The following is a 26240-nucleotide window of genomic DNA, read 5'->3' on the forward strand; positions in this document are numbered from 1 at the left end:
ATCTCAATCTTTGATCTCATAATCTTCTAAATAGAGTGGAACTGTCTAGTCCAATGACTGCTGATGAGAAAAGTACTTCATGGTAAGCTCAACTTGTGTTCTGCCACCAGAGATGAAGCAGTTAAGAGAGAGACATCCAAAGGTGATATTCATAGGATAGGTCAGTGTGACACTTTACAGAACTCTAGTAGTCCAGCACAATGAAAATTCATATCAGAGGATACAAATCTATTTTATAAGATAGCTGGCTCTGCCCTAGTAGCCACCCTACAAGTTACTTCTGCAGTAAAAGCCATTGATAGAAACATCTCCCTTAACAGGAGTGCTGTGAAGCATGACTCTTGCTTGGTCCAATGCATTAACCTGAATTGGGAAACGTGTATCTCCTGATTCTTGTATCTAAGAAGATAAACAATTGTTGTTTCTTTGGTCTCTAATGTACAGTTGAGGTATTCTGAGAGTTCTGTGCACATTTATCTCAGTCTAAGTGCATTCACTAGGGGTGGAACTGGGCAGGAGTTGGGAAGCACATAGAATTTGGAAAATGACCAAGGACATGAAAAAGATCTAGAACCTTCTTGCCTGGTGGAACACACGTCTCCTGTAACTGAATGAGTCCCTACCTCTCAAACCCTCCAGCCAAGATTAGAACTACCAAGCAGATTGTCTTCCAAGTAAGAAAGTCAATGGGAATCTGTCTAATGGGATTGAAGAGGCAATCAATGATACCGTCAGAAAAAAGGGAATCACTGGAATAAAAGGAATGTAAGGAAGTGGCACACATAAGCATGCCTTAAAATCAGTGCTCCCTCTCCATCTAGCAGAGTGGAGTCTAAAGCAGTTACCTTTTTATATCACATTTGTTGCCAGCCCCCTCTTTAGACCTACCTATAGAATCTGAATAGTTCATGAAGCTCCATGACTGATACCATGGGTTTCTGTATTAGTATTACCACTTGAAAGTGTGCCAGCTCAACTGATCCTAGTTGTGGATATTGCTTTGGGGCCAGGAAATCTCTGTCATCTCTGGAAGGTCAGTGTAGTGATTAGTTCATTCAATTTCCAGGATTGTAGATGTACCTATTCTAGGTTTGGATAAGAAATTGGATCTTGAGACAGGTTAAATACCACAGGTGTTCTCTCATCTCCACTTGGATAATGTGCCAGAATACAGCAATCAGAATCACCAATGTGAGTCTTGTGTCCCACCTTTAATAGTATTGGAGAACACAAAAGAAAAGGTCTTTTTGGCTATAGTAATATCAGGAGCTTGAGCCCCTATGCTCTATTGTCCTGCAGGTGGGAGAATAATACTTCATTTTTCTGTTGTCAGCTATCACAAATGGGTCAAAAGAGAGACATTCTGTCCTGAGTTCTTGTGAAAAATCTTTCTCCCTTAGAAAAATACAGGCAACCCTGCCAGTCTGGTGGTGATCATTGCCCCCTTTATTGATTCCTATGATATGGACAGGAACTGCTTCTCTCCATGTCATTTGATGTGTAGACTCTCTCTGAAGATCCTTTCATCTGGATCTGCTGTAATGATTTAAATAGAATTTGTTGTGCCCCCTCACCCGGTCTGATAGTGTTTTTAAGACTAATTGTACTGCCTTCTACTCCGCTTGATCATCAGTGTTGACTCAGAATGGGCCCGCCCCCTGCCCTTTTTTGGGAACAGGCTGTCCCTCCCATTAAGTTGGCATCTACAATTGTTTGACTCTAAATCAGCTGAATGTCAGGTTGGCTGGGACTAGCCTCTTATGCAAGGACTGAATAACTTTTCATAACAACTGTATGTACAAGTGGGGTCTACTGGATATGCTCTGATTCTGAAACAGGAGAGGGTGCTACTGTAGCAGCCAAGTCCAATGTTGTAATCCTCATCTTCTGTAGCCATGTCATTCTCTTAAATATTGGCCTTCTGGATGGTAGGATCTCTCATAACTTGAGAGTATGCACTTGAGAAGCGCTTTCCTTTCTGTCTTGATCGTACTTCCTAAGTGTGGAACCTGTTTGGATGATGCCAGAATCCTATTGGCTAGGTTCACCATGAAGCTGTGATCCCGGAGACAGCTAGGATAAGGTTCTTCGCTGCTTTTTCATATAGGGGCACTCTTATGGGGAGTAGGTAATAGAGAGGCGTAAAGGTGGACTCTGTGTTCTTAAATGGCCCAGCCATGGATTTTCCCTTGTTCTCTTGTGGAAAACAGAGAATCCTTTGCATCATTTAGGGGATTTGATACACTGAACAAAAGGTCATAGTTTGTTTGTTTTTTTGCTTCTTTGGTCCCTTTATCTGCAAATAAGCAGATGATGAGAGTGACTAGCATGAGTGGATGGACTTTTGGAAGTGAGGGTACCTATTTGAAAATTTGGGACTAAAATCTAGGATTGTGTAGAATTGTTCTGGAAAAAGCATCACTGGAAGGGGAGGTGAAGCTGACTCCCATACTTACATGGATAGCCTAAGGCCAACCAAAGCTTACCCTTTAGTTAGTCCTTGAGCCACCAAGGCCTTGGTTACAAGACCAGCTTACACCTCCTTTGTCCTTTCCTCAGGGATGTCCTTCCCTCCATCCACATAATTCCATATCCAGCACCTTTTGGCTCTTCACAGCCATCCTGTTTTTGGAAGAAAAGTCAATCCTGTGGATTTGCTCCTGTTGGGAAAGGAGAAGCTGGGTGCTGCTGCTCTGTTTTTCCCAACCTCTATCCTGCAGCACTGCTGGCATCACCCAGCACTTCATCCATTGGGGGGGAGGGGTTGAAAGGATCATCTGTCATGTGGCTTCCTATTTTCTTACCTGCCTGCTCTGGAAGCAGCCACTTCCATAATTGACCTCAGCCTTCCAGCTGCCTGATCACTCTTAGTACTCCTTCTTGCTTCTACTGGGGAGAACTAAAGGAGTCTTCAAATCCTTCATTCATGTGCTAGAAAATCAATGTCTTGATTGCTGCTATTGCTCACCTCCTCTAGTGCATACTTCTCTTGTTCTGGAGTCTGACATATCTTTGCTTTCTCATTGGACAAATGGATTCTACCCATCTTCTAGGGGCTTCCCCAACTCAGTCATGTAACCCATTTGGTTGTGGTCTTCTGTTGGTATGCCAATCAACTGCCAGGAGCTGTTTTGGAGCAGCTGACATTTTTCCCCCTCAGCTCCCAAAATGGAACTAACAGAGAAAGTCACTGCTTCTTCTACAAGGACTGAAGGGAGGGGATTCCTCTACAGGACAAGAAGTAATCTTAAGTTTTGCCTTCTAGCTAGAAATGTTAATAAGCTTCCATTATCTTCATCTTTAGTGACCAAAATTTAGGAAATTCTAATGTTCAGAAACCTGCAGAAGAAAAGTACAAAACGTCTGTCAAAACAGACCTGTTCAAGAACTCTACATAAACAATGTACTAGAATAGAAACCAAAGTTGCTAAACTTCCACTTACTTTCTACTTCCTAATCTTCCTTAAAAACAATCTATTTATTAAGTTCAGAATCCACTTTTCAATAAAATTAATACAACTATGCAATACAGGAAATGCAAGCTCTAAAATTTGATTCTTTGTTGACAAAGTACTATCTCACTGGACACAACTTTAACATTTTAGGCAGCAGACTGAACCCATAATTGATGTCTTAGTTATGACATATTTCATCTCTGTTCTTTTATCTGCAAGATAAGAGCAAGTACAACCATTTGACCTGATCCAGCTGTGTAACAGTATTAATTAGGAGAGATGTCCCTCTAAAAGACCATATCCTTTCCACTACAGAAGCAGTAATGTTGCCAGAATTATGCACAAAAGGAAGACAATGAAAAATTATACAAAACAAGTTTTTTAATGTGGAGAACTTATGATTTCCTTGGCCCAGAAATTGAGTTGGCTGGTTATAATTTGGTATTTTTAACAATAGATTAGACATGCCCTGCATAGGACAGCTATTCTAGCGCAATTCAACCCACAGTATTCTAATGCTAAGGACCAGCTTTCATCTGAGATCTCTTCATTACATTGATAATATGTTAGAATTCACATGCCCAATGCATCATACCATACAATAATGGATTCAATTGATACCACCTTACCTTGCCAAACTGAAGCAACAGCATTCCATGAATTACCCTGTCCCACCACTTACTGATTGCAGGGAATATCCCACAGTGTCTGCTAAGAAAGAATGATCTGTTGAAAAAATAGTCTCTCTCTCTCTCTCTTGCAATCATCAGATCTGCTGTTGAAGGCTGAGACCCTGTGGAGCACATCTGGGAGGTTGAAAGTAGAAGAAAAGGAATGGGAAATCCCACAGCAAATGTCTGACTACATAATTCTGGAGGGAACCCAATGAAACTTGAAATTTTACTTCAGGAAAATCCATACTATCTGCAAAAACCAGAACCCCATACCGATTTAATGGAATGCTATGCAGAAGACAGGTACACTTACATTTTTAAAATAAAAAAAATCTAATTGAATGCAAAAACAAGTAAAGGTAACTTGAGTTTTATTTATCTTCTAATTTCTGGGAGGTTAAAGAACTATAATTTGTTTTGGACAACAGAAGAAAATAGGCTGTGCTTACAGATAATTTTCTGCCATATTCTTTCTTCAGGACCACTGTTTTATTGTTGCCCACTCTATTACACGGGATGTACACATCAGGTGTTGTTAAAAGGTCAGTGCCTGTACAATACATTCTACAACTGAGCACCACTTTCCTTAACTGAACAGGCAAAGAGAAAGTACACGGAACATCAGCATCTGGCAGTATTTTTCCCAAAAAAAGAGACTAAAATGGGTTTAAGTTGATTAACACTATTAAATCACATCTAATATTTGTTACTACATGATTTCATTACAGCTATACGATACAATTATACAAAATGTGTTAACATCAAAGAATACAACCAAAAAAAATTTAAGATAGCAAACAAAACCTATATAACTTTTTTTTAATCTTTACAGGAAAATACTTTTGAAGTATGCATGTAACTGCCCATTCTTTTAAAGAAAATCTACTGCAAGCAAAGTTATCAACCTCCAGAAAAAAATCACACGTAGCATTACTAAGCATATCCCCAAAAAGTGTACAATATGCACACTTTGAAAATACAAAATTAAAAAATTGTAAGCAACAGGTGAGCTTCATATTTATAACAATGTGAAAAGTCCAATTTTAGCACTGTTTGTAGAAAGAACTGTCTTTGATGCAAGTCCATGAATTGTCTGTCTCTTCCAGGTAGGATCACACTTTACAAAAACACCATGCTCTTGAAACCAAATTACAGAGCAAAATGGAGCATTGTAGCAATGCTGCCTTAAAGTTTATTTTGCTACTTTATCAAAAACAAGTCCCTTAGGCATGTAAGGTTCTTTTTTTGTTTTGTTTTTTTAAATTCTTTCCTAGAAACAATATACAAAGGGGGAAGCTTATTTATTTTCAACCATTCTCCTGTAAGGTAAAAGATGTTTTGAGTTCAAGAGCTTTCTTCTTGCAGTTTCACTGGTTGTTTTTGGCCTTAGCGTGTGTTAAGATGTGAGATTTCAGATTAGTTGACTGAGCAAACTTCTTATTACAGCCATCAAAAGGGCACACATAGGGCCTGTCTCCAGTATGAATTCGCACATGCGTGCGTAAATTGAAGTCCAGTGAAAAGCGTTTGCCACAGCCTTCAAATGTGCACTGGTGAAAAGAGAACACAGGACATTAGCAGCTTGTTTACAGATCTTCACTTGCAATATTAGATTTACATGAAGTAAGATTCTATTCTGTGCAATTCCAAATTGAGTCTCTGTTATTCATAGGTGAGTTCCACTGAAACTGGAAATGTTCACTTGTGCTGTTGCACAGCAAGGAGGGACAGTGGAATACCCTCTTTGCAGAAAGATTACAAGGTCTTCTCCATGATGGTACTAATTTTGTAGAATTCACTCCTAAGAGAGATCTACCTAAAAACCTTTTCAGGTATACTTCATCTGTGTTAAAACATCTGTATCATAAGATTTTTTTACAGCCTAATGGTTGCAAGCTGCTGTAAGAGAGAAATATAAAGAATATAAAGAATCTGTGATATAGTTCCAAAATTAAACTAATTCTCTTTAAATCAACATGAGTGGAAAAATCCACAGGAAAACATAACCAATGATAAGGGAAAGTTCTCAATCATTGGCATTGCATCATAAATTGAACAAGAAAGGGACAACCTAGAAAGACAGAAGCAGAGATGATTGCCTGCCCTTGTCAATCCAGAGACGGTCTCAGCAGGGTTGGCCTTCCGAATATGAAAACGTTCCCAAATCTAGAATTCTCTAGATGTATTGAAATTGCAATCTGAAGAATTCCCAGGTGTATGGCTAAAGAGACTACAGTACATCAAAACCGCTGCTCTAAAAGGTTCTGAAAATGCTCTGCTCAAACTCCCATTTATCAAAATATTCAGAAATCATTGAGAATTTGCTTTTTTGTTCGCAATCTAAAGTAGGCAATACTAATAGAAATCTCATCAGCCTCATTGTATCTACTACCTCACATTACACGGATGGTGGTTTGGAGAATTCAGTGTATTACAGGTATTATTTACAACAGCGGTCCCCAACCTTTTTGGCGCCAGGGACTGGTTTCGTGGAAGACAATTTTTCCACAGATCGGGGGGGGGGGTGTTTCGGGATGATTCAAGTGCATTACATTTATTGTGCACTTTATTTCTATTATTATTATTATTTCTATTATTATTATTTCGGTGGGAGGAAACGCTGGTGGTGCTTTGTGCGGGAATAGGAATCAGTTGCTGGTCCTGCCTAGACATGAATGTCGGAAAAACGCGACACAACAGAATATCCGACTCCCCTGCGACTGCCAGCTGGGCTCAGCCCTAGGAAGGAGGCAATGGCAAACCACTTCTGAAAAAACCTTGCCAGAAAACTGCAGGGACTTGTCCAGGCAGTCTCCGAAGAATCGGACACAACTGGACAGATTTAAAAAAAAAAGCTTGTGGGCTTACCAAAACTGTGACTGAGACAAGCGCGCAGTGCGGGAAAGAGGCACAGATGGAAGCGTTAAATAAAATAATGGGCGGGCCATGCACAGAGTAAAATAAGTGTCAGATTCTGAGCGTGCAACCTAGATCCCTTGCATGCACAGTTCACAGTAGGATTCGCGCTCCTATGAGAATCTAATGCAGCTGCTGATCTGACAGGAGGTGGAGCTCAGGCGGTAATGCGAGCAATGGGGAGTGGCTGTTTTCGCTCGCTCGCCCACCGCTCACCTCCTGCTGTGCAGCCCAGTCCGTAACAGGCCACAGACTGGTACTGGTCCGCAGTCGGGGGGTTGGGGACCCCTGACTTACAAAACATGAACTGGAATCTGATATTTATTTATTTATTTATTTATTTATTAAATTTATTCCCGCCCATCTCCCCCTAATAGGAGATATATTTTAAACCATTTTAAATAAAACAGTAACTCATAGAAGCTCCAGGAAATTTTAAGAGTACCAGATTGGGGAAAAGCTGTAACAGCAGGAAATCACAAATTTAAGCAACAGAAAAAAGTCATCCAGCTAACATCACCTATGTACATAAGCAAGTCAATGTTGTTCAAGTAGCTTCTTTGTATCTCAATCTGAATTTTTAAGAAAGCATGTTTTAATGTGAGAAATGGTTAGGAGCCAGAACATACTGATTAAAACACACTTTTAATCTTTCTCCAATTATCAACTAAATACCTATTTTTTTTCTTGTAGTATTAATGGATGCAAACATATTTTTCAAGAGAAAAAAATAAGATTTATTTCTGCTTTTAACTGCAACCTTAGGGTTAGGGTTATGTTTATCCAGTCCTGGCTATAAAAATGTGATGTAATTGTAATTTCTGTATTTATCAAGAATAAAACATCCAAAGAATGTCTTGGGAGATATATAGTAAAGGACTACTTTAGCCAGTGAAATCCAAGTTTGAGCAGTTGTTGCTTCTTCTTAATGCTTCATTCATAACCCTTCTTCCTAGACAGTTTTTACAAAGTAAATACGGGAAACCTTTGCCAGGGAGGCATGGGTGATTGCTTGGCCAAGGCAGCAAAAGGTAGATTGCTTTATATAGTCATACTGGGTATGGTGAACTAGTTCTCCTATCAGCTACAACAACAGTTCAAAGAGAGTCATCTTTCTCAAAAGGAACTAAAAAAAGATTGTGAATAGATTTTTTTCTACTGTTAAGGTTTCTATTCATTGTGTCTGTTAAAGAAAGGCTGTTTGCATACAAGCACATCCTAAGAATATGAGAGGAAACCAAAAAAAATGTAATTGTTTAGGCTGTTGTCTTGTTTGTACATCTTAACCTGTCAAACTGGACAGTATGACCTACATAACTTCTAACTCTGTCCTATAATGGCAAAATGCAGCATGTCAGAAAAGGGAAAAAAAGTTTTCAGAACATTGCATTTATCTATTTCAGTTACTTATAACTTCTCCTCAATTATTTTTTTAAAGTTATCAACAATGATGTCGTGTGCAGAAATGTGGCCAACATTTAGAATTCTTTTTCCATTTTTGGGTAAGGGGAGAAAGGGGATAATAATTATTTGCATTTCAAGCATTCTCATCTCAAGAAGAATTAGTTTAACTGTTTTTTAAAGTCCAGTTTGTTAAGAGTTGAACTTTAACAATTTTAATGAAGCTGTTGTCCTATATAATTTATATGCACCAAATTAAAAATGAGAATACTGTCTTAATCCAAAATACTGTAGTACAGGAAATACTTTTCGGTTATGGATCAATCAGGTGAAATATAAATGGGCTTATCACTAACTGCCTTTATTCCATTTTGGAACTAGGGGAAAGAGTTGGCTGAAAAAGCCTCTGTACAAATTCTTTCCAGTACTGATATTATCTGTCACACAATTTATTAAGTTTCAGAAATAAAACAAAAACAGAACACACATCAAAGAGAAACTAACTAGACTCTCATGACTATGTTGTAAATTGACTATCTCACCTAGAATATCTGAAATAGTTACCTGAAAGGGTTTTTCTCCAGTATGAACTAATTGGTGCCTCTTTAGCTTTGAGCTCTCAACAAATGCCTTGCCACATTCTGCACAGACGTGTACCCGAGGCCCATGAGTGTGTAGATGCTTCCTCATAGCGGAATTATCCCTGAACATCTTTGTGCAGCCCTTCAAAACACAAGTAAATTATTTAGTTGTCAAGACAAGCCCAAGCACCAGAATTATCATCATCTTAATCTGTATACAGGTAGTCTCCAGTTTAAGAACGAATTCCGTTCCCAAGGTCTGTCCTTAAGTTGAATTTGTATGTAATCCAGAACAGTATTATTGTATAATACTGGATAAGTAGTATTGTGTAATTAACTCGAACCACTATGTATTTATCTCAAATCATTGTGTATTTAACTCAATTTTTGCTACAATAGGCTCTGTTCTTAACTATGAGTCGTCCATAAACTGGGCATTCTTAACCCGGAGACTACCTGTACACTGACTAGGTTTACAATTATACTGAACCAAAATATGGTTTGGTTTTGGTGTTCTGCAATGTGCAAGCACAGCCACTGCAGTCTATATGACTTAATGCTGTGTGAAGTGAGATTGCTAAAAACAAACCTCTTTTTTGAAAGCAGGAATCAGAATCTCCTATATACTGCAGCATAGGAGAAATTTAAACTACCCACCATGTAAGTAAAACATGTATGAAACTCCTGTATTAAAAAGGTTCTCATAGAAATAAATTGGTCAAAATTGCTTCACTCACTTTATGAGGACATGCTATCGTTCTTGGAGCATCATCTTCTTTGATTTTTCTTGGCTTCATTCTTACAAGAAAATAAAAAACAAGCATTGATTATTGAATAGCAGATAAGTTATCAGAAGTATCTTCTGTCATAAATCACCACACTACATTGTAATTGCCTCCTGATTAATTGGCTGAACTGTTTTAATTAGGGAATTTAACAATTTACAATTCAGATTCTATGAGAAAAAAAAAGCTCCCAAGTTTAGTTCAGATAAAAACTCAGAAATATACCCAAATTGATTTGAGGACAATAGGGCTGACATAGAATTAACTGCAGAAAGGATTACTCAGCGAGTGGATTTAAAAGAAACAAGGCAGCACTAATATGTTACACTTGTTTTAAAACTAACCACCAATGTCTCTTGGTGGAAGTTAAAATCAGATATATTAAAGTAAATAATTAAAAGCCTATGAGGAGACCTTTCAAAAGCAAACAACAAAGTGTCCAGCCAACCAGAAGTACAACCCAGAGACTGGGGCAGCTACAGAAGGCTTGAATCTAAGCTGCTGTGCTGTGAAATTATTCTGCAATAACTGCAGGCAAACTCCTTAGGTGGATCCCAATGAGCAGATTGGAATTGTATAAAAATATACATTCTCTTCAGTAAAGTGGATAAGACCATACAGCCCATTATATTTTCCCCAAAAACAAAGTGACAATGTTTTTAACACAGGCTTAATGTAGTCTCTTTGAGTTCTGTACCAATGGACATTTGAAAGTTACAAGTGAGTGAACTAAGTTAGTTTTAAGATAATTTTTAGAGAAAGGGACTTGAGATTGGGAAGGGCTTGATTAGTCTCTTTAGCCAGTAGCAAGTCTCCACAACTTGGTGCCCTCCAGTTATGTTATACCAACTCCTGGAACACTCCAGCTAACAGAGTCTATAGCTAGCCATGACAAATTTCTACCAAAGGTGGAGTCTATGGTAATCTCAGGATTGTGACCTGATAATTTTAGGGGAAAATAAGAGCCAAAAAGCAGCACCAAGACAAAGGGCTGAAGCATATATACTAATTTGCAACAACCAGCCCATTTTTGGGCTGCAGCCATCTATAAAACATAGGTATAGAGTGCCAACTATTCTTCTGAAATCCAGCCAACAAGCATTAATTTTTAACATCTGTGAACTATTCTGATTGCTTGACAGTAAGTCACTCTATGAACATCAAGGTGATTAATTATATCCCTGCACTGAAATTATACTCCTGCGTTGACCCAATTCAGTGATTTTAACTGAGACCAGAAAAATCACATATTGCCAGAAATAGGAACAATTATTTTTTAAAAAGAAAAAAAAAAATCTAAAGCAGTTTTTTCACCTACCTTGCAAATTCAGCCAATTGTTTAGGATCAGAAAGGTCAATACCAGGTATTCCTCCAGGTGGCAGCTTCTTTCCCGTCATGTATTCTGAGTAGTCCGGAGGGGAGTTCTCGCCAATGATCTGTTCTTCCACCACAGTCTCATGGTCAATGTCTTTTTTGTCATCTGCAATGATTAGAGAAAACTGAATTTTGATTTAACATCCACGAAGGACAACACTGATAGTCTGGAAAATGCTTCTTAGGCAAAGTTTGTACTAAGAAACTGATTCAGCTATTTTTAAGGCAAAAATACAGAGTTACACTTAATAAGTATTAAAAAAATCATATTTAATAAGTATACTGATCATTCATTTTTAGAAACTAATTTCCTTAAAAATGTGTATTATGAATCATTAAATGTAATTTCTGATACATGAAGAATTCTTTCAAATGTACTGCAACTAAAGGGAGACATTCTTTGCAGAATTTTTTTTTTAAGTTATCACAATAATCTGCACATTACCATCTTTGGTATTTATCTTAATTCAATCATAGTAGGACTATTAGTGGCTACTGATGTTTTTTACTAAGTGTTTTTCCCCTTAACTTGAAAAAATATCTGAATTCTTGCTATGGAATTAACACCAAACCCCCAGTCTGACAAGAGATGAATAAAACAAGACACACATACTTACAATTCTGGCCAACTAAAGTCTGTTGCAGTAACTTATTTAAAATATATTTGAGCAAAATTTCCCTGGCAATTTCCCTTCCTTTTATTTTAGCTATCAAAACTGCAAGTCTATTGTTCATTTTTTCCTAATAAACACATTTATATAATGCTTTCCACCATTAAATTCTCAGAGAAGTTTATATTGCAAGATCAGGCAAAAAGTTTTCAATCTTTAGTTGTCTCAATGAGTTTAATCAAGGCTAAATAATTCCAAGTTTACATGTTATTTTTAAGAGACATGCTAGGATAACCAAATTACAAAATTTGGTGTGTGTATGAATGTGTGTGTATAAATAGATAATATTGTGGCATACAGAACAATGAGAGGACCCCCAGCCCATTACCTTATAAGATCCACCACAGCAGATTGATAGCTTTATAAATACGTCATGAATATAATCTTACTATGCTGCCCAGAGTTTAAAAAGAAAAATAGTTTGCAGTAAGATGGGCAGAGGAATACTGTAATGGAACAACACAGTGCAGAGCCCAACAAAGAACAAGTTATCATTGCTTTCATTACTAGCTTTGTTTTGTGCCATTAAGATTTCATTATTCATGTTGGTTGTGACTTAGTGACTATGTACTCACTTAGGCCACTAATTTTAAACAGCTGCTTTTCTTCTATTATGATTGTACAAATAAACCATTTCCTTTATTTCCGTATGGATGAAGAGACTGGTCTTTGTTCCTAGTTCAGTTCTCCCCTCTAGGCAAATTTAAAACCCAATTAAGAGAGATACAGAAACCATACTAATGTAAATGTGTCATAATAGTGCATATAATTAATTTATTTATAGATCATATTTATATGGCTGTTTATCTCACAGACCGTGACTCTGGGCAGTGTGCAATAAAACCATAAAATAACAAAATTAAAACACACCATTAAAAACACTGATGTTATTAAAAAAGGCTAGGTAAGAGCATTGGATATTACGAACAGTGGAGCCACCTCAGCAGATCATCATTCCCTTGAGACCCCCCCAGGCCTGTTGACACAGCCAAGTTTTGGGGGATCTCCAGAAGGATGGCCGAGAAGGGACCAATCTCACCCTGAGGGAGGGGATGATGTTCCACAGGGCAAGTGCTACAGCAGAGAAGGCCTGTAACTCCTTAGTAGACAGGACCCACAACATACCTCTTCTGCTGGATCTGATGGGATGGACAGATAAAATCGGGAAGAGGCGGTCCCTCAAACAACCTGGACTCATGCCATGAAGGGTTTTAAAGGTCAAAACCAGCACCTTGAATTGGACTGGAAACAAATTGGCAACCATTGCAGCTCGCGGAGCAGAAGTGTAACATGTGCCATTCTAGAGGCACACATAACTGCCTGGGCCGCCTCATTCTGCACCAGCTGAAGCTTCTAGATATTCTTCAAGGGCAGCCCATGTAGAGCACATTACAACAGTCCACCCAGGAGGGGGCATGAGTGACTGTGAACAGAGCCTCCCAGTTGAGGAATGGGCGCAACTGGTGCACAACACAAAGCTGTGCAAAGGCCCACCTAGCCATGACTGCCATGTGCTTTTTGAGCAGGAATCATGAGTCTAGGAGGACCTCCAAGTTGCACACCGGATCTATCTGGGGCAGTGCAGCCCCATCCAGTACCAAAAATGGTATAGTCCCAGGACTGGCAGGTCCAAAAATCCATAGCCACTCAGTGTTGCCAAGGTTCAGTTGAAGCGTGTTGTTCCCCATCCAGACTCCCATAGCCTCCAGGCACCAGGATAAGACATCAACAGCACTGCTTAATTCACCAGAGGCAGAGATGTATAATTGGGTATCAGCATACTAATGATATCTCACCCCATGGCAACAGATGACCTCACCCAGAGGCATCATGGAGACATTAAATTGGAAAGGGAAGACCACCAGACCCTACAGCACCCCACATAGTAGAGACCGACAGCAGGATCTCTCCCCCGCATTACCACCAACTGATATTAACCCCACAGAAAGGAGGAGAACCAGCACAACACAGTGCTGCCTACCTCCAATCCCTGGAGCCAGTCCAGAAGGATGATCGATGGTATCAAAGGCCACTGAGAGGTCAAGTAGAGTGAAGATGGATGCACCACCTCGATCCCACTCTCACCCGACATCATCTAAAAGCATGACCAATGTCATTTCTGTCCCATTCCCACACCTGAATTCTAGCTGAAAGGGGTCCATATAATCCGTTTCATCCAGGATTCTCTGAAACTGTTACGCAACCACATTCTCTACAACCTTCCCTATAAAGGGGAGGTCAGACCCTGGATTAAAGTTGTTCAGTATGGTGGGGTCCAGCAATAGTTTCTTGAGGAGGGGGCGCACCAAGGCCTCCTTAAGAGGCAAAGGAATAACCCCCTCACCTAAGAAAGAATTCACCACAGCTAGAACCCACTTGCATGACACCCCCCGGGCAGCTTTAGTTAGCCAGGAGGGGCATGGATCTAAAGAGCAGGCGGCCACGCTCACAGTCATGAGGACTTTGTCCACCTCCTCAGGGCCAACAGGTTCAAACCATTCCCAGACAACCGGGCAAGACTCCACCCTGTTGCAGGACCTACAAGAAGGCTGATATCCAACTGCAAATGAATTCAAGCAACTTTGTCTGACAGATGCTGAGCAAATTCTTCCACATGATCCTGCAGGGGGATCCCTGAGCCCTCTCTACCCAAGAGGGCACGTCACCCAAAACAGGGCTGCAGGACAGCTATTTGCAGATGCAATAAAGGCAGAGAAGTGTTGTCACTTCACTACCTTTACCGCCATTAAGTAGGCCTTAATAGTGGCTCTAACCTGTGCTTGGTTGAGTTCATCTTTCGTTGAGTGCCAGAGGCGCTTTAGACATCTTTTCTCCATTTCATCTCCCTCAGCTCTTCCGTGAACCATAGAGGGTAATGGGATCCACAAGAGGGGAGAGGTCACATAGGCACAATCCAATGCAAAGCCTTGGCTGCCCTCTTGTTCCAAGCAGCAACCAAGGCTTCAGACAGACTGTGCAGCACAACAGCAGGGACACCCCCCAGCTCCCTCTGAAACCCACCTGGGTCCATCAATTACCAAGGGCGGACCGATCTAATAGGTCCTGCCACTCTGCAGTGGATAGTGGCACCGGAGAACCCCATGGTAATCAGGGTGTGATCTGACCATGTCAAGGGGACACTAAAAGATTTCCCAGTTCCAGATCACATTGCCGCTGCTCCAACAGGAAAGCCAGATCAGGTGTGGGACCACTGTCTTGTATTGGGCCCTGGATGACTGGAATAGGCCCATGGCTGTCATGGCAACCGCAAGCTCCAACCCCACTCCCAGAGAGGGCAGACTGAAGTTTCCCAAGACCGTAAGTCTGGGGATCTCCACTGTCAACCCAGAAATGGAGTCAAGCAGCTCAGGCAGGGAGGTTGCTATGCAGTAGGGAGGCTGGTACAGTAGCAACAATCCCAGCTGATACCTAGAGCCCAACTTAATGAACAGGGTCTCATATCCAGCAACCTGTAGAACAGTGCCCCTGAAAGCCTTAAGAGACTTCCAGATGATGATCACTACACTTCCACCCTTGCCCTGGAGTTTCAGCTGATGCCACATCCAAAACCCCACTAGGCACATTTCTGAAAGGGCCAGCCCCTTTCCAATCCCAGCCAGGTCTCAGTAATGCATGCCAGGTCGGCTCTCTCATTTGTGATTACAGGCCAACCTGGCATTCAGTAACAGCAGCTGAAAGCCAGGGCCTCTGAAGGTCTGCTGACTAGGTACAGGGGTTGAATGCAGGACGCTGGAATGTGAAACTTGTAAAAGACATTGGGTTCATGCTCCCTGAGAATGGCCTGCTCCCCATCTCCCACCGTACTTTTCCATGCCCGTCACCAACATAATACTGTGATCCACCCAGCCCCCATAAGCCCCAATGTCCCCAAATCCAACCCTTCTTGTTCCCTAGGTCAGGGGTCTCCTCCTGTCCTCAATACCATCCATCCCAAAGGGGGGAGGCTAAGTTTCCTGAGGCACTTCAGCCTGAGCTCTCAGTGCCATCAGGATATCCAGCAACTGCCCCCTTCCCCACTCAAAACAGTCAGTTGCCACCCCTAGCCTGGTCAGGGTTCCCTGCCATTCACACCCTCCCTTTCCCTCTCTCTCACCCAGGGGAGAGAATCAGTGCCACAGTGGGAAATCCACAGTCCATAGTCCTTGAGAAATGGGGCCTACACAGCACATCATTGATGGTCATTGCCAAAGACTGCATCCTCCTCTGTAGGCTCTGTAGGCTTGAGCTTTGCCCACAAAAAGAGAACATAAGCCAACTTTCCTTTCTGAACAGTCCCTAGACTTGAGGAATGTCTGCTAAAGCACTGCTACCAATCTCAACAACCCTACATCTCTCCCCTTAATTTTTTAGTTAGAGCTTAAAAGTGTGGGCATTGTCATAGAAAAAAGGAGGTCTGAGGCAGAGCTGGGGGCATTAATCATATTTGAGGCCTCATGTTGGAGAAGCTGGTCTAACAGGACATATCAGACTTACTGGTCAGGGATTATCCCTGCACTGCAATGGAAAGGCGGCAGTGGTAGGGGAAGGAGGAATAGAGGAAAGGAGAGATAACAGCAAATAGAGAATCCATTTACAGCAAGTAAATACATATTCAAATTTGAAGAAAGACGTTAAGCTTAACTTTGTACTTTGTGGAAGTTGTGAGGCAGAATTCATATTGGTAAATGGTGGCATATAGATTTTCTACACATTGTGCTTTGCTGTACAGTGATACCTCTAGTTACGAACTTAATCCGTTCTGTGACTCTGGTTGCAATTCGAGTTGGTCTCAAGTCAAGGTAAAGTTTCCCATAAGGTTCAGTGTAAATATGGTTAATCCGTTCCGCCCTCCGAATTTGGTCGCACCATGAGGCAAATTTCCCCATAAGATTCAATGTAAATATGCCCTCCGAATTTGGTCGCACCCCAAGGTAAATTTCCCCCATAAGGTTCAATGTAAATACGGCTAAACAGTTCTGAAACATATGCATTTTATTTTTAAACCTCAAAAACCTTCCAAACGCCACAAAAACCTTCCAAACGCCACAAAACACACCACAGGCCTCACCAAACGTCTCCTTGCTACCACGATCTTGCCCACAGGAAGCCACGACCGCGTGGCAGCAGGGCAAATGGCCGCGGATCCGGTTCGTATCTCGAGGCGGAGTTCACATGTCGAGGTAAATTTTTGGGGCCGGAGCTAGCCGTATCTTGAAAAATTCGTAAGGAGGGGGGTTCGTAACTAGAGGTACCACTGTATTTTTCAGGCAACTAATGAAGAGGCACATGTAGACACACACTATTTCACTTTCAACAAAAATGTTCCAAGTCCATTATGGATGTATAAATGTAAATACTATTACAATGTTCGTTTGGTGGTCTGTGGGCCCAGTATCATTTACAAAATCAGTCAGACAAGGCTATTTAGTCCATAAAGTCCACCCCTACCAAGTGCAGGAATTCAAATGAAAGAATTTTTGGCAGATGGCTATCATACTTCTGCTGGAATATATCCAATAAATGGGAGCAAATCCCCTGTCTGGATAACTGTTCAACTATTAAACTACTCTTGCTTTTAGGAAGATTTAAGAAAAAAACCCCCACCTTTTTTAACCTACCTGCCTTCTTGTAACTTAAATCCATTATTCCATGTCCTACTCTCTATAATGATAAAAGAACAGGTCTAGGCCTTCTTCTGTATGATATCCTCTGAGTTATTTGAAGAGTGGTATTATATTCCCATGCCTCAGTCTTTTCACAAAGCTAAACCTGTTCAACTTTTTCAATCTCTCTTCAAGAACTTAAATTTTAGATCTCCAATAATCCTCATTACCTTTTTCTGAATCTGTTTAGGTTTTCTGAATACTTCCTAAAAGTGTGGTGCTCAATACTGACACAATAATTAAGGTGGGATCTACCAACCAAGAACAAAAAGAAACGAATACTTCCAGTGATTTAGAAGCTATGCTTCCATTGATGCCACCTAAAATTGTATTTGCTTTTCTCATAGCCATAAATGCTGATTTATATTCCATTTGTAATCAACTACTGAAGACCTTTTTCACCAGTACTATTGCCAATTCATATATCTGGCACTCCATGAATGCATCTGATTTTTTTTTTAATGAACTTTGCATTTTATTAAATTTCATTGTCATTTTAAGCCCTTCATTAAAAAAATATTAAATTTTATTTCTGAAGAAATAAACTATCACACCAATTTTGTGTCATCCATGGTTCTAGTAACATTTCCTCCACTTCTTCGTCAATGTAATTGATAAAATAGTTAAAGAATACAGGACCTAAAACTGAATTCATGGCTTTCCACTTCATACCTCTCTGCAAATAAGACATTGCTAACCATTCTTTTGAATACAGTTTTCAAGTCATTTTTATTTCCACTTAATTGTCATACCATTTGGCCACAGTTAAGTAGCTCACTAATCAGAACATCATGGGTACTTTATCAGATGTTCTTCTGAAATCGATATACAGTGGTACCTCGGGTTACGAACACCTCTGTTAACGCATTTTTCGGGTTACGACCAGCTCCAGCCCCAAAAATTTACCTTGGGTTGCGAACCACCTCGGGTTATGAACCGGATCCGCGGCCATTTTCCCTGCTGCCATGCGGTTGCGGCTTCCTGTGGGCGAGATCGCGGTAGCAAGGAGACATTCGGTGAGGCTTGTGGTGTGTTTTGTGGCGTTTTGGAAGGTTTTTGGTGTGCTTGTCAGCATGGCAATTTCATTTCCGGAGGGTTACGCAGCGCAGGAAAAAACAACTGACTTTAGACAGGTTTTTCCCCAGAACTGAGCCTGCAGTTAAGAGGCAAAGAAGAGAGGAAACCCCTGAAGGAGATCTCCCCAATGTCCTTTTGGAGGGGGGCTCTCCCTCCAAACAATAACTGCCTCCCCACCCCATTCTCCCTCTTCATACTGTGCTGTACTGTACTTTTTTTCATGTTTTTATGGTTTAAAAATAAAATGCATATGTTTCAGAACTGTTTAACCGTATTTACATTGAACCTTATGGGGGAAATGTGCCTCAGGGTGCGACCAAATTCGGAGGGCAGAACGGATTAACCGTATTTACATTGAACCTTATGGGGAAATTTGCCTCGGGTTGCGACCAATTCGAGATGCGATCAGAGTCACGGAATGGATTAAGTTCGTAACCCGAGGTACCACTGTATATTATGTTCACAGCATTCCTGTATCTACTAAAGAAGTTACCCAGCCAAACAACTAACAATCAGATATTAATATCACAAGATTTTTTTTATGACAAATCTATGTATTGTTTTACATGCATGAGTGGGGTGGCAAATTTGACTTTAGGACCTTCACTGCCACGAGCTCAGGTAAGGTAAACATAAATGCAATTGTACAGCAAGTCTAACTAGTTACCAACAATGTTGCAATCTATTTGGCATCCAAATCACAAAACCTGGGGTCTATGAAATAAATGCATGGAAGATCAGAAAATAGTTATGGCATCTGGCAGATTCCTAAATTATAACAGATCTGACTATCTGGGTATCCAAAAGCTGCAATGTTTACTGCAGAGTAGTTAATATATTCTAGCAAAATCCAACATTATTCAGGTTCAAAGCTGATACCTATTTATGAATCTCCCTACACTAGTGAGAAGATTATAATACAATATAATATATAATACCAAGCCATAACATGTTACATACGTATTTGACTTAGTGTGGTAAATCCACCTTTTACCCAAAAAATTATATACTATATCTGTGCTGGTCTGTGACCGTAATAAAAATTTGATTTGAACTAGCTAGTCCTTGGTTAATGATGGACCTGTTTAGTGACCACTCAAACTTACATCAGTGCTGAAAAAGTAGGTTTATAACCGGTCCTCAAACTTATGATGGTTGCAGCATCCCACGGTCAAGTGATTGCCATTTGCAACCTTCACAGCCGGCTTCCAACAAGCAATTCAGTGGGGAAGCCAGCAAGTTGAGATCATATGACATCACACTTAACAACTGCGGGTCATTCATTTAATGACCAGAGCGGAACTGATATCATAAGTTGGGTGCAGTCACATGATGTTTCACTTTGTGACTGCATTGCTTAGCAATGGAGTTGCCAGTCTCAACTGCAATCATTAAGCGAGGACTACCTGTATACCAGGTCACTACAGCATGTTCAACAAATGATCATTTTAAAATCCTAGCTTACTGTTACATACAAAATCAGCAAATTTGGGAAGGCCCAGAACATGAAGGGGTGAATCAGAGCAATCTGTCCTTACCCTAAGAGCTGTACAGTGCTCCTATTCAGAGCCTGGTAAACCTCAAAATAGGAACAACTAAGTCACAATACTAGGATAAGAACATGGCCAAACAGAAAGTACAGAGCAAGACTCCTGCATGCTCAACAGTAAGGAATACTGTTTCGGTACATCAAAACTATTTCTTCACATACTAGTAAAATTTTATTTCAATGTTCCTGAACTGAGCACAATTATTTTAATGCCACCATTATAAATAGTATTAAGTATTCAATCATGCCACTATTCTAACTTAATGGTCTAAAAGATATAACTGCAAAAAGGAGTTTAGAGAAGCTGATCATAAACAGATCAGACAATTGATTCATACCAGAAGTCAGTAATTGTGAAATAAGTATTTGCAAATGGTTTAATAAGCAAGACACAGAAGTTAACAAATCACTGAAGGAAAGACAGAGGGGAGGGAATCATAAAATAAAGGTTTGTTGTTACATCTCTTTATTATCAACTATAAATGGAAAAGAGGATTTTTTTTATTGTAAATAAAATCTTAACACTTTTCCGTAACAAATAAAATAGTTACTTATACAAAATCTAATATACTTCAGATAACCAACCCTTTAATTATGTACTGTTCGTGGTTATTTCAGTGTTAAAATTAGAGAACTACATAATACACAGAAGGCAGCAACATCAGCAGTATCAGTACTAAGTAAAGACTTCACTGTTCCCAGAACAAATTCAAAGCACAATCACACACTATGCTTGCTCTTAAACTTTTAACAAACTCAATTCTTTCTACATCATATCTAGGTTTATAATTCTATATACCACCATTCCACAAGTATTCTCCAGACATATTAGCTATGCTGACTAGGAATTATGGGAGTTGTACTAAACATAAGGAAGACTACAATACACAGAGATACTAGAACCTACTTATGAGCATGCAAAACCTGTGGCAGATGGCATACATTTTGCAATTATGATTATGTATTCTGAATATTAACAGAATTTCTGTGAATCACTCAATGTACTTATTTAAGAATGTGACAATACAGCAATTAAACTGATAATACAGAAATTACTATTACACCAATCTACCAATCATGGGAACAGATAAAAAAATTAAATTCAAATTCAGACAGAATAGGAAAAATCTCTGAGACAGCAGGGCATAAGATTTAACTATTTCTACATATTATGTAGTCAGAAAACATTTTTTGCACATCAAAGACCCTATCTTTACATTACATGGAAAAGAAAATGCTCATTTTTGTTTTATAATACTCTATACATTCAATCAGAAGGCAAACCAATATTTGCAGTTTTTCTTTGATGAGTTTTAGGATCCATTCAAACTTAGAACAAGTTGGGGCTGGATAAAAATCCAATATTGAGCTCAGTGAAAATTATGCAATACTTTGGTATATATTTCAATTACATTTAATAAATCATTAATTTTTAAAATGAATACAATCTGGTTTCCATTATTTCATTTTCTGTGTATAATGCTGAATCATGGTAATTTACCAAACCCATTAGGCTGGATTCAGACTAAACTTAGTTCCCATTTAAATCAATGGGATTTGAGAGATAATTTAGCTCACTGATTTCAATAAAATCAAAATTTAACTAATTAAACAGTACAATTCTATGTTTACTCAGTAAAACCACTGGGCTAAATGACGTTTCCTGGATTGGGAGGCCCTGCTCACTGTCACTTATGCCCCTGTGACCTCCCATCTGGACTAATGCAATACACTCTACAAGGGGCTGCCCTTGAGGAGCATCTGGAAGGTTCAACTGGTGCAGAATGCAGCCGCACAGGTAGTAAATGGTGTCGGTTACTCAGCACATGTAACAACACTACTCCCTGAGCTGCGTTGGTTGCCAGCGTCCTTCTGGATGCAATTCAAGGTGCCGGTTGTCACCTTTAAAGCCCTTCATGGCTTGGGACCACATTACCTGAAGGACTGTCTTTTCCCAGTTGTTTCTACCCATCCGGTCTGGCAGGATGGGAATGCTCTGGGTCCCATCAGCCAGGGAATGCTGTCTGGCGGGGCCCAGGAGGTGTGCCTTTTCTGCTGTAGCACCCACCCCAGGGAACATTCTCCCTCCAGAGATTAGTATGGCTCTGACCCCGCTGATCTTTTGCAAAGCACTAAAGACCTGGTTCTGTGCCCAGGCCTAGGGCCCTGAGGGTGTGAAGGGTCCTGTCTCTTGGTTGTGCTAATAATCAGCAATAGTGGTATCTTCCTTGGCTGCTGTGTATTTTAATTTCTGTATTTCTGATGAGAATTAGTTTTTAACTTATTTTAAGATTGTTTGCCACCCAGAGTCACTAGCTGAGATGGGCGGACATACAAATTAAATAAATAAACCCTAACCAAACAGCATGGACATTTATTTTCTATGGCCAAATAATATATGTCTTATAAATTATCAGTTTTTGCCCTCAAGTAAGCAATCTCACTTAGCCATAGATGAAACTATTACTAGTTTCTAAGCAACACAAAACTAGAGCATAAAGGGAATGTGAGCTACGAAGGTTTTTGAACCCCAGATGGCATATATTACTAATGTAAAAATGCTACAGTAAAAGAGTTTATAGAATTTAGTAAGGATGTAATCATCATCAGAAATCTATGAATTTCAGTAGGGGCAAACAGTTTTTTCCCCCTTACCAGCAATTATACTGATTAAATTATTCTATTCTAGGGATTATATCAACACTAGGAATCATTAGATTTTGTCTTTTCAAACTATATATTATCTATGAGACATAATCATTAAATTTTAAGTTCATTCAACAAATACTGATTTTTTAAAATTGCTTAAAACACTGCAATATATACAAACATTCTAATCAACCTAGCAGGCATAGTGGGGTCAGAAAACAGAGTTCCTGTACTAGGTAAGCTAAATTCTTTTCTGTTTTTTTGTTTCTATTGGGAGTATGAGAATTCAATGTCTTATATACACAGCTAAGAATCGCGACAATAAAACTAAATCATTTTTTTAAAATGTCACCCTTAGTTTTGTATACTTAAAAGCATTTTTACAGGAAGTCATTTAAAATCTAAAAACCTACAGTGATTCCACAACTGTCCCACTATCACCCAATATTCATGGAGCAACCATAACCATCTAATTACATGATGGAAATTCCTTTTAAACTGTTGGAAAGAGCTTTTAAGGACCATGTTTGGGGTCTGGGACAGGAAGTACCAATCCTATATTCTGGCTGTGTCATATGTGCAAAAACATATAAGGGTTAACAGCTTTCAAGTCAAAGATCTAATACCAAAGCACCAACCGGAAGAAGATCTGTCTCTTTCCTCCCAAATGGATAACAACAACAACCACAACAAGATCTATTTTAGGATACCTTCAAGTCCAGTTATTTAAAGACCTAGTATATGTCATTTAAAGGGTTAAAAAAATAAGTACCATACTTATTCTGTCTCTCAGGGGATGGGATACAGCTTCAACTTTATTTCTTGTAAAGAGTTCAAACAGAATGAAGTGAAACCAGGAGCTGTTCTAACACTATCCAAGTACTGACAGCTTTAAAAGTATAACTCAGCCTTCCTAAACAGACTGCAATGGCCTTCAGCCCCTAGCTTACTCTTCATTTTGGCCAGAAACAGAGATGCTATCCAAATGTTTGAGGAAGGGAAGGTGGGAGGGAAGAGAAAGGAAGATGCCAGGAGGAAAAGGAAATGAGGAGGCATCTGCGAAGCAGCCGCCGCGAAGGCAAGAACGCTGATGGGAAAAGAAAAGGACATTAGGAGGGGCGTCCAAAGGAAGAAGACATGAAATAAAAAGAAGCCTGCGCGTTGAGAATACTTAGAAGGAGAAGGAATTGTATTGCGAAGAAGCTCGCAAGGAGCAGCAGGATAAAACCTTAAGGGGGCGCCAAGAGATGTCGAGAACAAGCAGTGTTTAAATAAAATCAAATCGGACTCGGTTGCGAGGACAGCTGAAAAAAGTCAACAGCCGGAGGGCGAAGGCTGTGAGCACTGAACCAGCTTGGCGGCAAGAAGAGCGCCAGACCCGGCGAACGAGAAAGAAACGGAGCAGGGAAGGCGAAAGAACGGGTCGTCGAGGTCGCCGCGCGCCTGCCCCGCCCCCAGCCTCCCTCCTCCTCCCTCCTACTGCAGAAACTACGCCATTGCGGCCTAGTCCAGGAATCAGTCAGCGAGCGAGGGAGGGAGGGAGCGAGGGAGGGCGCGCGCGCGCGCGCTGTGTCCCCTCCCCCCCTCTCTCGCAGCGGCCATCTTGGCGGGGCTGCCGCCATCTTTCTTTCCCTTTTCCCCCCCGCCGGAGGGAGCCGGGCAATCAGGCAGGAGCAGCGCAGACCCCGCCATCTTTTCGGGGGAAGCCGCCATACTTGCCCTGGCGAGATGAACATGGCGGCGCCCATCACACACATCCAAACATGGCCTCCCTTCAAAACAAAACGGGGGGAAGAAGCCTACCGGGCACCGTCCGGGGCTCCCCAAACCTTCCCCAGTCCCCGCCGCAACTTGCCGGACTCGTCCCAGCTGCTCTACTTACCCGAGGCCCACATGGTGACAGAAAACTCCCCCTCCAGGGTCTTGATCTGCACCTGCTTCTGTTCCCATTTCCTGGCGCCGCCGCCCCCTTCGGCTCCTCCGCCGCCTCCCGTCAGATAACTCTTCTTACTGCTCTTCTTGCCGCTCCCGCCGCCTTTCTTCACCCGGCCGCCGCCAGAGGAGGAACCTCCGCCCGAGCCTCCTTTACTGCCCGCGGCTGCGACGGTGACCAGAGTCTGCTCGATGTACTCATCCTCGCCGGCTGGAGCCGGCACTGGAATGAGAATCTGGTCCTCGAAGCCGTCATCGGCCCGCAAACCGTCCGAGTCGTCGCCTCCTACCACCTCTTCGCGGGTCTGCACTAGGATTACCTCCTGGTGGTGCGGGTGGTGGTGCAGGTGGAGCTGGCCCCCGCCAGCCCCGACTCCACCGCCACTTGGGTCACCGTCGGTGACCAGCGGCTGCAAGGCGATCATGGGCGGGTGGTGGTGGTGGTGGTGGTGGTGGTGACGGCGGTGGGGCGGGTGGTGAGGGCCGCAGTCCTCGCAACACTCATCCTCCTCGTCGTCGTCCTCGTCCTCCTCGCCGCCCACCACAGTGGTCTCAATGGTCTCCACTGGGATGGTCTCTACCTCGATCTCGTGCAGCTCCACGATCTCGGCGGGCATTTCCGAGCCGTCTGTGGCGATGTACAAGGTATCTCCTGAGGCCATGGTGGCTGAGCCGCCGAAGGCGGCGGCGGGCCCAAGCCTAGCAGTGGGCCTCGGGTCCGTTCCTCTGCCCGACGTCGGTGGGGCTCAAGCTTCTCTGGCTTTCCTTCCTTCTCTTCCGCCGTCGCCTCCTCCCCCTTCCACACAAACACCACCAGTTCTTCGTTAGGAGGGTGGGAGGGAGGTAAGCAGGCAGCAGCCTCAGCCACCGCCAAATCCCGCCTGCGCCGCCTCGCGAGAGTACCGCCGAGAGATTCAGACACCCTAGTTCTCCCTCACCCGCCATCCACACCCGCGGAGGCCGCGGTAGCCGCCGAGACACGCCCCTTCGCAACCCTGGGCCAATCGGAACACTCAGCTCGATTTAAGGACACCTCTCCTCGAGCAAACTCTCCGGCTTGACCAACTGGCAAACGGGCCGGTTACTTCTGGAACAGCCTCTTTTCCTCCTGAGCTCAGCCTATCACAATGAAGTTGAGCTGAACAGCCCCGCCCTGCCGATTCCAGTTAGCTTATCGTTGGCTCCTTACGAGGCGAGAGAGAGCCGTTGCTCTTCTGGTCCCGCCCACTCCTGTAAATGAGCCGTGAGAGAAAGTTCTACTCGGCGTTGGCGGGCGCTGGTTTTCTCTGCTGGGCGGAGCTGGGGGCGCCTTCGGTTTTCCTCTTCGGGTCCTGAGAGCTTTTGTGGCTGGTTTTGGCTGCCTGGGGGAAGCAGACGGGTTGCATCGACGCACCTGGGGACTTTAAAAGGGAGAGAGAAAGTTCGCTCGCCATCAGCTTCCTTGCTTTTTTTAGATAGACGAGAAAGAAAGTGTACTGCGGACGCTGTTGATTTTCTATTCCGACCCTAACT

The 26240-nt window shown here is 41.7% G+C and overlaps 1 protein-coding gene across 2 annotated transcripts; it reads right to left on the bottom strand.

The window, feature by feature from the left end:
* Window positions 1-4483: 4483 nt before the first annotated feature.
* YY1 (YY1 transcription factor) lies at window positions 4484-25715 on the bottom strand. Of its 2 annotated transcripts, none has more exons than XM_007431102.4 (5): window positions 24679-25715; window positions 11131-11281; window positions 9765-9825; window positions 9011-9169; window positions 4484-5679 (listed from the first exon to the last, which is right to left on the bottom strand). In XM_007431102.4, exons 1-5 carry the CDS (start codon window positions 25388-25390, stop codon window positions 5497-5499), a joined length of 1266 nt encoding a protein of 421 aa, XP_007431164.1. In that variant the 5' UTR covers window positions 25391-25715; the 3' UTR covers window positions 4484-5496. The 2 variants fall into 2 exon arrangements, with proteins under 2 accessions (XP_007431164.1, XP_007431163.1); XM_007431101.4 differs by having other exon boundaries at window positions 11131-11293; window positions 24679-25713.
* Between the last annotated feature and the right edge of the window lie 525 nt (window positions 25716-26240).

Source organism: Python bivittatus, unplaced genomic scaffold, assembly GCF_059951505.1.
Source record: "Python bivittatus isolate LINGU-HERP-01145 unplaced genomic scaffold, Pbiv_v1 ctg000580_np1212, whole genome shotgun sequence".
Taxonomy (NCBI): domain Eukaryota; kingdom Metazoa; phylum Chordata; class Lepidosauria; order Squamata; family Pythonidae; genus Python; species Python bivittatus.